Source organism: Pezoporus occidentalis, unplaced genomic scaffold, assembly GCF_034315485.1.
Source record: "Pezoporus occidentalis ecotype Australia unplaced genomic scaffold, CSIRO_AGI_Poc_V1 ctg1, whole genome shotgun sequence".
Lineage (NCBI taxonomy): Eukaryota > Metazoa > Chordata > Aves > Psittaciformes > Psittacidae > Pezoporus > Pezoporus occidentalis.
In genome coordinates this window covers 7743645-7758829 of record NW_026912778.1, presented here as the reverse complement: position 1 = coordinate 7758829, position 15185 = coordinate 7743645, and the positions used below count along the sequence as shown (strand labels likewise).

At 35.0% G+C, this 15185-nt stretch overlaps 1 protein-coding gene across 2 annotated transcripts in view; it reads left to right on the top strand.

The window, feature by feature from the left end:
- VEGFC (vascular endothelial growth factor C) overlaps positions 1-14117 on the top strand; it is a 71868-nt gene extending 57751 nt beyond the window's left edge. For both annotated transcript variants that reach the window (XM_062622561.1, XM_062622647.1), the window contains 4 exons: positions 4368-4519; positions 8270-8379; positions 8633-8963; positions 13338-14117. In XM_062622561.1, the coding sequence (XP_062478545.1) occupies positions 4368-4519; positions 8270-8379; positions 8633-8963; positions 13338-13452 (708 nt within the window). In that variant the 3' untranslated portion in view covers positions 13453-14117. The remainder of the gene's footprint in view (positions 1-4367; positions 4520-8269; positions 8380-8632; positions 8964-13337) is intronic.
- The last annotated feature ends 1068 nt before the right edge of the window (positions 14118-15185 follow it).

Here is a 15185-nt window from a genome sequence, read left to right as displayed (position 1 = left end):
GCATTTCTTCATGACATAAAGATGGGGACTGTTATAAGGAAGCTCAGTTATTAACACCAAGAACATCATGTTTCCTTTACCAGAGATGTATCAATATAATGACCAATATCAGAGGGGAGATTCAAGCTGGATGTGAGGAAAAATTTCTTTACAATGAAGGTGGTAGAATACTGGCAGAGGTTGTGCAGAGAGGTGGGGGATATGCCATCCCTGGAAGCATTCAGAGCCCATCTGGATGTGGTTCTGAGCAACCTGATCTGGTTGAAGATGTCCTTGCTCATTGCAGGGGGGTTGGACTAGATGAGCTTTGAAAGTTCCTTCCAACCCAAATGATTCTATAGTCTCAAATAACCTTGTTCCATGATAAACAATTCTAGTTTAAGTAACCTAATACTGAGGTTATCCAACATACTCCATTATAAACTCTCTTGTCATTCTTATCCTGATTTTGCTATTCATTAACAAGAGGGAGTGAAATTTTCTCTGCCAGATGCAGCTTGATGTGTTTTTTTTCTTTAAAACTACAGAAAAATTTGTGGTTCTGCATTTTCTTAGACCAGAGTGAGAAAGAAGTGTATATGGCTTTATTGTTAAAACAGAAATTGTGATTTTTTTTTTTTTATATCAAAAAATTTTTCATGTTTTCTCATTTTAGGTAAAGAATATAATACTTGAGGGTTTTGTATGAGGAATTTGTGTTTTGGTATCTTTCAGACAATCTGTTTGCTTTTAAGCGTTAAAAGAAAAGACTTAGGGAGGCAAATGGAATTGTTGGGAGACTCAGGTTTATTTTTAACTAGAAGATTTTGTAACTTGGAGCTCAACAAAAATCTGATGCAGTTCCATCTTCTACGAAGAGCCTGTCATTAATACACTCTCCTTTATCTTTTGGGGAAGGAAGGAATCTGGTTCATCCAAAAGTGGCTGGGACAAGGCATGTGTGTGAAAGAATGCTAAAAATTATGCTAAGGAACCCAAAAAGAGGAAAGGGAAATCAAGTTTGATGTGCTGGCTGAAAGGGAAAATTGGGCTGGGCTGAAATGATGGGAGGTTAGCATGGAGAATCATATTGGGTGAAGACCTAAGGAGATGAGGACTGAACACAGTACATTGAAATGTTGGATAGGGTGGAAAAGACTGTAGGAAAGACCTGCCATCTGGCTTTCTGTGACAAAACAGCCTTAGACTAGCTGAATGGTATGTGTTAGGTTCTTCTGAAATGCATTAACTGTGTATGGCTTTCAACTATTCTTCAGTTACATAGAGCTTCCATTAATATGTGTTACGCATTGATATTAACCGCATGTTACTGACTTATGCTTATGATATTAACTTCTATGGAAAAGGTTAGGATTGAGCTTCAACTATGATTTTGTGGTTTTGTTTATTCGGGTTATGGAGTTTGTTTTTTTGTTATATATGATACTTTTTAGTTACTGTCTTACACATTTCTTCAGCACTTGATTTCCGCTGGATTCGTGGCAATGCAGTGTTGGTAGCACAAATGTACAGGGCTGCATAAGCAAGTTGAGTCTAGTTTTTTTTCTTCTAGCTTTTGAGTGTTTGCTTCTAACTCTGGCAACACTCACAATGTACTATAATTACTAACATTTTTCTGAAAACTGCAAGGAATGAAAGCTCTCCCCTTTGAAAAAACTGCCCTAATCCCTACTCCTTTCAGATCTCATGTTCTTTTGGCAAATGGAGTTCAGTCTTTGCAGTCTTTATTCCTGAATATCTGTCTTCAGGCATTGGTCTCTGAAGAACTGACCTGAATGAAATGTCTTTTCTCCATTGCCTGTAGTATGAATTAGTCAGATTTTTACTATCATTTGAAGTTGGGAGAGAAGAGAAGATTCAGTCCCTTAAGAATACGGTTAAAACAAATCCTTTACTGAATGAGGGATCAGACAGAAATATAAGCTATCTTCTGTCCAATAAGAGGTACCCATTAGGGCAGTGTGGCAACAAACAATGGTACCCGCAGCCAGCACTGATGCCAGAAAAGAAGGGAGTCAAGAACCAGCCTTTCCTACATAAATGTTATGGTGCACTTCTCATAGAAATATCCTTTCTAGATGTTGACGTTCAGCTGTTATATGTTGCCAGATATGCCCTGTAGTGACAACGAGTGTTGAGCTTATTGTTCTGTTGGATGAGAAAGATGAGCAAGAAATAAATTAGAGATGTTGGCAAAAATAGCATTACGCAAGGTCTGATCTTGCCTAGTTTGAAATGATTTATTAAGGTGATAATTCAAACCCATCTTATGCATTTTGAGAATTGATTCACTTACACTTAAATAGCTTCATTGGATTTAGGGAGCACAACACAGCTGAGAGCATAATATAGATTTTCTGTAGAATGGATCTTATTTTAAAATGCCATAGATTATTTAAACTGAATTATTCTGAATATTAAATACTTTTTCTGTAACAAACTACTTTTCAAGAATTAGTTTCTTGTGGTCTCTTCTTGATATATTTTCATTATCAGAAGAGAAGAATAAATATCTCCTTTTCAGTATGCATCAGGCTATAGTATCCTAATAGCATGTACAGACAAAAGTATAGGAAGGACAAATCAACAATTCCAATCCTATTATTTCACTTCCATCATTTCTAGTAATGAAAATAGAGCTGGTTTATATTTTTTTTCAAAATGCTAGTTCATGTATCAAGCACTTTCCAAAAGTGAGGACTAGAAATGTAATACCTAATATATTATGTTATAATCTCTAATTTAAATGGCTGATTTAAGTTTTTTGACTTTATATAAGCAGTAGCTACTGTTGGGTGATGTAAAATACATTGTTATTAAGAGAATTTAGTTGAACAAACTGCAGGTAATTCAATAAGATCAAGGAAGCTAGTCTACTTTTGCACTGTTTAGCTAGGCTTGTTTTGCATTGCACCATTAAAGTGCTGATGGGAACAGATGTTAGTAATATTGCTCTCTAAACTGATACCTGTTGCAGTTTAAATTGAAGGATAAATGTAGATTAAATAAGAAGGATAAATGTAGATTCATGTTCACTGTCATTTATACTCGCAGTTTGTATGTGTGTTATAGAAATTTCTCTCAGCGTGCTCCTGAAGCCAAACAGGAGTACAGTTGGGCTGACAGGGACTTGAAGAATCATTCTTATATTCACTTTCTAAGTTTTATCAGTTCTCCCTGTAGTGGATTTTTACTTCAACTTCTGAAAAGAAAGTTCATACTGTCATAAGAGAGCAAACAAGTTTCACTTTACATGTGTAATATACTAATTAAGTTCATACTCTTTGTTCTATCCTGCAATTCATACATGTCTTTTAAGGATACATTTTCTTACGAGATATTTAATATAGTAAAGGCTGTTACATCTGTATTCTTAGCTGTCTAGATTTTCAGAGGTCTCAACACTTGTACTGTCCTGAAAGCACAACTTGTTTAAACAAGATACAAACCTTGTATATGTATGTAAGTTTTGTCATCTGATTAAAGTTACCCAAAGAACGCAGCATATATTTTCTCAAATATATACTATTTCAGGAGACTACTGAGTCATACAATGAAACCTTCTTAACTTGATAAAGTAGATGTCCCAAATTAAATACTGAAATGAGTCTCATTGTTTGTCTGTTATCACATGTTCAGTTTTTCTACAAGATATTGTTGAAGTTGTCCTCTTTCACCAGTTGAATTACATTTACCACTAGAATTAGGATTTTATTCATTCACATACATGATTATTTTCTTAGTAGTGGATATTTCTTAATATCTTGGGGGGGGGGGGAAGTTCAATATAAATTCTGTTAGGGTAACCATATAATTTGCATCAATAGAAACACTGGCAAGTCAGAAGTACAGTATGCTGCAGTTCAGAACTTGTTCATCCAAAAATATTTTGATCTAAGTCCAATATATTGCTGTTTTACACAAGCTTTTGTGATTGTGCAACTGATGCCTTAGGTTTTAGCTTACCCCCTTTTAATGTTATTCTTGTTTTCCAACTTTTTGAAGCATTTTCCAAATGTTAAATTTTAGATTTTTGAAGACTGCCAATTTGAAGGCATTTCCTCTAGAGAAATGAGATTTTAGTACATTTTCCTCTTTTAGCTTAAATGTTATAGTAGGCAAACAGGCACATGATAGGCTTTAACCCTAAAAGTGTTAATTGTCATACCATAGCTACTGTATTTATTTTGCACATAATGATTATTTAGTGGCATAATTGAATGTGCCACATAATGATGGTAGATAACAAAACCCTAAACTTAAATTCCTTATAGCTTTTTCTGTATGTCCTTATGTTATTTTTAGTTGTACTGTTACTGATGTATATAAAAAAAAAAAAGTTCTTTTCTTTTCTTTCCCTTTTATAGTTATTTGAGATCACAGTGCCTCTTTCTCATGGCCCCAAACCTGTAACCGTCAGCTTTGCCAATCACACGTCCTGCCGATGCATGTCGAAGTTGGATGTTTACAGACAAGTTCATTCCATCATAAGACGTTCCTTGCCAGCAACACAAACTCAGTAAGTATGAGACTTGTCTTTCTTTTCATATTATGAGCAAGCCTATATAATTAGATATAAAATATTGCTGGAAGCTTTCACAATTAAATAGGTCCCTTCCAATCTCCAGCATACTGTGATACTGTGTGTGACTTAGTTACTACGTGAATTACACATTAGTAGCAGCAGAATGCATTTTGCAAAGGACCTGTTTTACATGAAGAGAGTGTACTAAAATAACATTACCTTTTTACCCAGTGAATAAACTGGGGCTAAGTGATTTAAAAATGAAAAATTGTTTGTGGGGAATTTTTTCATAGAAAGAGCTAAAATGCAATTGAGGCTTAAAGGAATCATCAATAAAAACAACTTCTTAAAAAAAACAAGTAATCAAGAAAACCTAAAAATATTTCCTTTTGCAAATGAGGAGTAGACAACATTTCTCTCTTAACTGTATTTTCCTATTTCAAATGCTGTTAAAATAAAAAAAAAAGAAAGGTCTGTTTTTATGGAATCTTTATCTACAAGTCTTTTTGGACATCTTTATATGCCAGAGGTGAGAACAGAATGGAAAGGGAAAATAAAGGGTTAATTGACAGTTCACATAATTAACATATTGATTTTTTTTTTAGTGATTCTGAATTTAAAAAGAAATCTGGCACTGAAGCAAGTGTTATTGAAACACTTGAAGAGCTCTTTTCCTTCATTTTAGAGGACTGAGTGATAATTTTATGATGCATAAATATTTAGGAGGAAAAAAAAAAGTAACAGAAAAACAGCTGCTTTATGGAAGAATCAATGACTAAAAGCTGAACTGGAATTAAGTGTAGACATTTTTAATAATGTGAATGAATAGTGCAAAATGCCCACAGATGTAAGCTACCTTGTTTTCCCTGTTTTCATTCAGTTAAAATCTGGATGTTTTCTGACATGTTGCAGCTAAACAGATTATATTCTATTTGGATTCACATTACCGCATTTGTTCATCAAAACATGGATCATAAACAGTAAATTAGAAAATTATTAGAAAATAAATCTAGTAATAGTTTAATTATTGCACAATTAACAGATTGTTTAAAAAAAAAAAACCTCAAGAGTCAATAATAAAGTTAAATTATGCTGACTGCTGGCAATTTCTAAGTGCTTCCAGGTTAAAAGCAGTTGTAATTACCAGTACAAGAGTTTATTCTAGATGGGAAACATCTACCTGTAGTTAGAGGGAAGTAAGAATGCAGATAAAAGACTTTGACCAGCACTCACAGTCAACTGTTCTTTAAGTAAGGAATTATGCTCCAACAAAGGTAAGACAAAGTAGTACTAGATCAGAATATATATATAGGCCTTCTCTACTGTTAAGTACTGTCTTTTAAGTTTAAAATCTATGGCTCTCTACAATGAAATAGAAACAAACAAACAAACAAACAAAAAACCCACCAAAACCCCAAACTACCTGCTTTTAGAGTCTAGATAGGAAAGATACTTTCTTGTCACAGTGGCAGATCTGCATGTGTGCATGTATTTATGTACATGCTCTTTTTAACAAAATATATTAATGACTTCCTTATGTATTACTGAGAAGAAAAGCCTAAGAGTATAATCTCTGCTTTTAGTGTTGTAACACTTGGGATCTAATAAGAATTCAAGGCTGGATTATGCCACAATGCACAGGCACATGTTAAAAAGAAGAGTGACATGACATGTAAGATAGAAAACAAATAGTCAATCTTTTTTTATATAAAATATATTTTCTACACAATTTTATCCTGACAATTAATGTTAAGTCTTTGCCTGTTCTCCCACTATTTTCTTCCTTTTCCTTCTAAAAAGTAGTAGCTACTTCTAGATGCTTGCAGAGCTGAGGCATGTCAGTTCATGTTAACTGGTGTTTCAGAATACCTCCTCTATTAATGGTGTTTTAAAGTGTACTCTTCTCTGTTCATATACAATGTCATCAAGATGTGCAACTGAGAAAATTGTCGCTATTTTAGAAGTTTAGCAATTTTGGCAGGGGGACCAGAGGAGCCTTTAATATTCATAATTCAGATCAAGTCTCTATAATGACATTTTTTTCCCTCATTGATTGTAGGTAGGTGCTTACAGAGCCAATAAGCATATTTTAGATGTGGTTTGGATGTATACTGTACACGTATGTTTCCCGCTCTTACACGTTATCTGTGCTGACACTGACAAGTAACAAGTTAGCATGCTTTAGTTGAGTTGACAATGATTTGGAAAGAGGCAGTGAAATTATCTGTAAAGTGGTTTTGCCTCTCGTATTTTTTCTGATTTTTTTTTTTTTTTTTAGCCTTCCTGAACTTTCTGAAATGTTACAGTAAGTCGTTTTAACATTTCAGCCATATCCCCCGGTCATTTTCTGTACTAGCAACCAGAGTAGAATTTGTAAACAAACATTTGCACTTTCTTTTGCTGTATGTCTCCAATCCTGATGCTGGCATACATATCGTTCTCTTCAAGTTTTGGTAATTTAGGGTTTGTATCAGTATTGTGTTTTCATGGGTTCATGTGTACTTGGTGGTTTAGGTTTTTTTTGTACTTCCAGCTAGAGCCAGGCTGCTCCAGGTGTGAATGATTTGTTGTTTTCTAAAAGGGAATACAATAATGTGTCTGTAAATTATCCCTATTTTCCAAGCAGAATCAGGAGGCAGGCAAAAGGACATGTGCCAAGTGAGGGAGCAAGAGTGAGATCATTAGAGGAATGAAATCAGGAAACACCAGCTTGATAAAACATGAGGTGATGCAGGGTGATGTTAAATTACAGCAGTCTTTACAACAGAGTAGTCTAATGTGGTGTAGGGGAGTGGTATATTTGAATGATGAGTATGGAAGAATGTCCCAGCACCTGCATTTTTGAATGCTTGAGTAATGGTGCTCAGGGGAATGAAAAGTGCTTCAAATGTATAATGTATAACGTATGTGCTGCCTTAACAGATGAAAACTGTCGGAATACTACAGGAACAATGAATAAATAACACAGCCTGGATGCATGACGTTAGGTTTGACTTGTTAAAAGTTCTAATGTAACCTGTGATGATAAAGAAATTGCAAGCAAAGGAAGGTAATACACATAAATATCCTAACTGTGGTATACCTACCAGCTAAGTTCAGTCATCCTTTAAAAAGGCACCAGCTGCTGTTACAATTTTATGCTTTCTATGATACCATTATGTTGGACTCAAAACTCTAGCAGGTAAATAGCACGGACTTAAATACGAAGAGGCATCACTGCTGTAGTCCAAATCTTTAGATTCAAGAAAGCTATCCAGGATTTAGAAATCAGTTTAGTCCACAGCATTCATTCAGAAACTATTACCAGTTTTCTTTTGACATCTGTATGTGTGAAAATAATTTTGTACTTCAAAAAACAACATAAAAAATTATGCCTGTTTCCACCTGTACAGAAATTGGTATGCAAATATTTTTTTATACTACTCTATTTTCTATATAAGACTTACATTACTGTTTCCAAACTATATTTGGAAAGTACAAATATCAGCTTCTAGAAGTCAGAGCTAAAACTTGAAATGTAAGAAGGTATCTTCAACAAATGGTTGAAGATTCCTGTCGTGGAGAAAACACTTAATTCGCAACAGATTTGAGAGGTGTTAAAGATAAGATTATGAATGAGCTTGAAGCTCTTAGGTTTTTGTAAGGGAGGAAAACAAAAGCAGTCAACCTAAAATTGTTTGGGTTTCATTTTTTTTTTTCCCAAGTTCTTATGGTAGTAAAGCAAGAGTATATTTCAATCAACAGGTGTCATGCGGCAAACAAAACCTGTCCAAAAAATCATATTTGGAATAATCAAGTTTGCAGATGTTTGGCACAGCATGATTTTGGTTACTCTTCCCATCTTGGAGATGCTGGTAAGCAGTTTTGCTTCAATGTTTAAATGTAGTTCCATGTTTTGATTTACTTAAATGAGAAATTAAAAATATTAAAAGTAATAGTTGAATCTTTGTCAGTACAATTACTAGTAGAGTAGTTGCCTGTCTTTTGACATATACCTGTTCTTAAAACACCTTAAGAGTTATGGATTTGCTAGCATTTCTTCACTTAGAATAGGTGAATGGGTAAACACAAAATTATAATTCTGTAATTTCTGTGCTCTATTTCTAGACCCATCTGAAGCATTCCATATTTGTGGACCAAACAAAGAGCTGGATGAAGAAACCTGTCAATGTGTCTGCAAAGGAGGTGTGCGACCCTCAAGCTGTGGACCTCACAAAGAATTAGACAGATCGTCATGTCAGTGCATGTGCAAAAATAAACTTCTCCCCACTTCCTGTGGGCCCAACAAGGAATTTGATGAAGATAAATGTCAGTGTGTATGTAAAAAGACCTGCCCTAAACATCAGCCACTAAATCCTGCAAAATGCATCTGTGAATGTATAGAATCTCCCAATAAATGCTTCTTAAAAGGAAAAAGGTTCCATCACCAGACATGCAGGTAAAAAGTCTTCAGCCCTTTGATTATGTTTAAGGTATAAAAATTTGGTTTGTGTTATTAACCATCTTGTTGAATTGATTTTTAGTCTTAAGTAAACAGTGAGCCTCTCTTCAATTCAGTTTTATCTTCTATGATTTTTATCATCTCTAAGAGGAAACTACTAGGCAGAATAAGTATTTTAAACCACATTTGGTTTCTTGTAATCTTCCTACTTCATGTGATTTCTCTTTTGATGAAAATGAGCTGTGAGTCCAAGCTCCCTGCTTTTTTATGCTACTTAAAATCCCACCCTGTTTTTATCAAGAATTGAATATTGCAATTCAAATGCATCAAATATTCCTAATTAGGATTCAAGTGATTACTTCATTTTCACTTTCTAAATTTTTTGCATATCCTTCATTTCATTAAACTGATACTAAAGATTTAAGAGTGCATAAACAGTCTTACAGACATGCATAACTATAAAACAGACTGCCTGTATTCATCATTTAAAATGAGATTTGGTCAGGAAGAAAACTCTTTATATGTCACCAGAGCACACCCATAGCAGTTACAGTCTGTATATAAAAATATGAATGTCTAGGTTCTGAGAAACAAACCATTATTTATACTTTGTATATGTTATGAGGAAAATTTTCCCATAAAGTGAATTTGATAAATACATGAGAATTATTAAATATATTTAAATTAATGGCAAATAATTTAAGAAATGTTCAAGCACTGGAAATGGAAAATAGCAAATTCGGACATCCAAATGTCTGTGGTAATTTGTTGCTTATCAATAATAAGCCATATATATTTTTATTATAATATGTAATTAGATGGCATAAATATATAATAATAATAGTTATATATATGTAGTCATGTCTATACAGATGAGTTCCTCCTGAATAAGGAAAAAATGTCTAATATTAGGAATGACACCTGGGGAAATAGGAAATAATTAGTAATACCTGTCATTACCTGTTCTGCTATGCTTGGCTTTTTGAGTGGAATAGAATAGTTCTTAGAAACATAAGAAATTGCTTCTCTATCATTCAGGTTTTATTTTGATTTTCTGTTTGTAGAGGGCAAGGAAACTATCTGTTCACAAGAGCTTTAGATGCTGCATAGCCTTATAGCGCTGCTCTAGTGTGCAGTTCCAGCAGTACTACACATATTTTAAGAGAACATTCACATGAGGAAAAGTCAGGCATTTAAAAAAGCTAAGAAACACCTCCTTAATAAACATACCACCTGTCTTGATTTAAAGACGTAGTATTTGAAGGAGGGAATTGAGCCCAGCTTTTCTCTGTGGTGGTGTAGTTGAACAGGATAAGGAGTTTCAGTTTCTTTCTTACTTCCAAGGAAAATGTGATATAGGATGCCTTTACCTGTTTCTGTTTCCCAAGCATTTTGTCTTAGTGTGGAGGAAGAAAGATCTGTACATGGTGTTATTCCATAGCGCCACAACCAGTAGCCCTGTAGGTGCTGGTACTGCCAAGGGAAACAGAGGTTGCAGTCTTTTTACTCCCTCTTAGCACAGGTTTATCACATTCACGCTCTGCCCACCACAAGCTTTCTCTAAAAGGAATAAAGCCCCAGCAACATCCTGTTTGCCTTTGTAAGAAATATCTCTTGCTGTTAAGAGACCATGTAAATGGAGGCACCACTCTGTAACTTTTTGCAAGATGCCTGAGACCTAGACGTGAGCAGATTCCTATAGCCGTGTCCCAGACAGCTCACCATGCAGAGTAGTTCTTGTATGTCCTGGTTTTGAAGTATCAACATTTTTATAAGCTGTACCTAAAATGTCTGTGCCTCTAATGTTATACCCGGCTCCAGAGGAAAGAAATAAAGTAATTTACAAAACACAGGATAGGAAGAAAAACCTCAACATAACATCCACCTCCCCTCCCCACCCCCCCCACCCCCCCCGCAAAAAAAAAAAAAAAACGCAAACAAAAATCCCTACCATAAAGCATACTGGCTTTTAGGATGATCATACTGTCATCACCCCTAAAAGTAGCATTTCTACTTCAGTTTCATCTGTAGAGTTGTTGACCAAACTGATAAACTGAGGCGTTTGGTAGCAAAAATCCCAAATACTGGTCACAAAGTTGCTGCTGACTCACCCAGCACTATACCTATTGACTGAGATCTATCTATCTTAGTTCCAGCATGCTCAGATTATCCTCATCAAAACAGACATCTTTCACATGAAAGCACTCTGTAAACAACATTGAGCCCAAATCTTTTGAAAGACCTGGGCTATTGTTCAGCAGAGTTTCCTAAGGAAACCACATTTATGTAGTTACAATGACTCTGCTGCTATTCACCCTGTGCTATCACCTCAAAAATGTATTTTGGTCAGTTTTGGCAGGGCCAGATAACTAGGCACCTCAGCTGCAAAGCATTTTAGGGGAGGAGAGGAGCCTTCTTGCTCTGTTCAAATGTCCCAAATAAGGCTAAGAGTGCAGTAACTCGACCTTGACTGCTGCCAGACACAAACTCGCATGGGAGAGATGCTTTGTAGCACTCTCAACTGTGAGTTAAGTTCAAGTTCACAGTTCACCAGGAGTCATACTCCAAACAGAGTGAACTCCTAATATTTAATGATTACGTGACTGCTTTTCATTTTGTTCAACGTGTCAGGTGGATCGAAGAATTTGGCTTTGCCTTTTTTTTTTTTTTAATTTAATTTTATGGTCATTCAGTACATGAAATAGTCTACTTTCGTGGCAGAGGCAGGCAAAAAGGCAAGTGAGTTTCACCTATTGCATCTCTGTGAAGTACCTTTATCCCAGAACAGACCTAGTGCTGGCTGCCCATTTGCTCAGAGTATTAGATACTTTTGCAAACATTTCTGTTGCTTTTTACCACTGTTTCCAACTTCATTGGCCAAAAGATCAGTGGGGCTGTGAGAGATTCCGATGAGCTGTTACACTGATCTCAGATATCTGTATTGTGCCACAAAATGTTACTCGCTTAGTTATAGAGACCACACTGTTTAACTAATCTATGATTAATGACATTGAAAACACTGAGCAAGATGTGACTAGTTAATAAATGTCATGTTTGCAGTCTTCCTCATTCCTTATTGTTTTTCTCATAGCCAGCTTTATTGGTTGAAACTAGCTGGCATGAATTAATATCACTGTAATCCAGACCTTATATCATAAACAAATTATTGCAAAGTAGTAACTTGGTATCCAAAACAAGCACACAACATATTAACTTACCTGCAACAATAGGAGTAGCCACAAGCCTGAAACAAGAATTACCTAAAAGGCTAGTAACATTGCCTTAACATAGTAATACTGTAGTGCTTTGAACTGAAGTAAGTATAAATTATAGTAATAGATCATAATATCAGGGTTCCACAAACAGGCACACATTATTTAAGTACAAGTTGTAAGTATAACTGTGTTGAAATTCAAAACATATACTTTTGTCTTTTGACTCATTGCCAGCATCTGAAAAAACACACCAGACTTGTACTTTGTCTCCATTATGCACCAGAAAGTATTCAGGCATTGTTATTTTAAGGTTATTCTAGGTCAAGTTCTTGTTTTAATAGAAAAATAAACTAGGAAAAGGAAGAGTTCAGGGACAACCACAGATATTTTCTTTGTGTAAGTTCTATTTTTCCATCAAGGAATCTGCAAAGAAAAATTCTGCTGCTTTTTAGGTAGATGTGACTTTGGTTTAATGCTCTATTTCTGTTAAACTTATTTTAATCAAAGAGTGACTATTTCTGTTCTTACCTTTAAGATTTACCATAAAAACTCAGACTCTGATCTTACTTCAGTGTGCGCATAGATGCAATATGAAGTGTAGATGTATTTTCAATGGACCTAATGGCTATAGGAGTTTGCAACTTGAAAGGATGTTCTCATTTTCAGTACTCAAATCACAGCATAACGTATGTAGACAAAGCTCTCAGGCTTATTGCATTAGTAAATACGATAAGAAACAGTCCTGGGTAAGAAGATGGTAGATTTAGTTATCTGATTCTGAATTGCCACCTCAAACTGGCAGCATGCAATAGGTCATAACAAGCTACTTTGACTACAGAAAATTATTGCTGCATTTTCAAAATTAAATTAATAAAAACACTCTAGAATATGACTAGAATCCGGCAATATGTTAAAAATAAACATGAGTATCTGTTGCATTTCTCTTCAGTAGCATTCAGTATTCTTACACTGATTTTGTGAATAGTCCAATTAAAAGTAGTTGCAAAAACATAAACATAAGTTAAAAGTATTTGTAGGAATTAAATCTCCCATTGATCAATTGCAATCTAAATGCACACAGATTTCTACTCCAGGCTGATATAAATGATCATGTTATATTAATGCCCACTTTTTTTTTGTTTGTTAATGTCTTTAGTTGTTACAGACCACCATGTACAGTCCGAACGAAACGCTGTGATGCTGGATTTTATTTTAGTGAAGAAGTGTGCCGCTGTGTACCCACATACTGGAAAAGACCACTTATGAATTAGTGAAGAGAGCACTTCTCACTCTTTTGATGTACATTTTTCCACTAGAACAAAAGAACAACAGAAACTTTGCTAATATTTGGAATCAAATGTGCACCAGAGACCCTGTGGGACTTTCAGAGACAGACTCATTATGCTTTTCTCAAGATGAGGAAAGCAAATGTAGAAAATAACTGGGGTTCATGTTTTGTAAAGAACTCAATAAGGACTTATTTTCTGCCAATGACCAAACAGCCTAGGTTCTTCTTCTCATGATTTTTTTTTTTTAAAGAGATAATGACTATATAATTTATTTCCACTAAAACCATTGTGCAGCATTTCTGTTTATAGCAGTAACAATTGTTAAAGCTCACTGTGATCAATATTTTTATATCTTGCAAAGTATGTTTAAAATAAAATGGAAATTGTATTATATAATGGTGAGAATGTTTAATCTTCTGCTTAAAGAAAGGAACAACAATTCAGCTTTACTGTCAGGGTTCTTAAAGGGGGGGGGAAGACAATTAAGAGAAGGCACTTTTATGAAAGGAAGACTACAGCCATTTTCTCATACCTGTTTTACATGTCATTTGACAGAGTTCTACTTAGTGTTTCATGACCCAGTGATATTTCTGTCTGTAGTCTGCAACTAGCAAAGCAAGTACAATTAAAGACTAATGAAAACCTTGGAGAGTCTGTACATGACTGCATTCACCTCTTGGACCCCCAAGAAAAGAAGGATGTGGACCTATTGGAGCAAGTCCTGAAGAGGCCACGAAGATGCTTTGAGGGCTGGAGCACCTGTCCTATGGAAACAGGCTGAGTTGGTCTGCATTCAGCCTGGAGAAGAGAAGGCTCAGGGAAGACCTTATAGCAGCCTTCCAGTACCTAAAGGGGGCCTACAGGAAATCTGGAGAGTGCCTTTTTACAAGGGCAGGTAGTGACAGGACAACAGGGAATGGCTTTAAACTAGAAGAGGGTAGATTTAGATTATCTGTTAGGAAGAAGTTCTTTACTATTAGGGTGGTGAGGTACTGGCACAGGTTGCCCAGAGAAGCCATGGCTGCCCCATTGCTGGCAGTATTCAAGACTAGGTTGCATGGGACTTTGAATAACCTGGTCTTGTGGAAGGTGTCTCTGCCTATGTCAGGGGTTTTAGAACTAGATGATCCTTAAGGTCACAGTCCTAACCATTATATGATTCCATGACTGCCCAAGGATAAAGACTTTGTTTAAAGGACAGCAACAACTCACATTCGAACATACCTTCTATTGTATTACTTGTTAGTGTTCTTCAATAATTATATAAAACAATGTCCACTGAAGGTTATTAGTATGAAAGTGGAAACACCAACTATGCTTTTTATTTAGTATTACAGGCTATATTGTATAATTTAAAACTAAATAACTCACTTTAATAATAAAAATAATAGGAATAATAAAATAATATTAAAATATTATTTTAGATTATTTTATGTTATACTATAATTAAATAATGATTAATAACTTAATAATTAAATAATGCACTTTACTCTTTCCTATAGTCATTCAGTTATCTTGATCAACAATATATGTGTATTCAAAAATACTTTGAGGGAATAAAAGTAATACAATTTATATTCCAGTGGAGACATGAAAGGGCATCTGCCAGTCTGCTACGGATTGACATGATCTCTACATAAAATATTGTCAGCACGTCTCTTTATTAAAGAGAATGCAAAATCGACATCTACAACTCCAAAAAAAAGGTAAGTTTT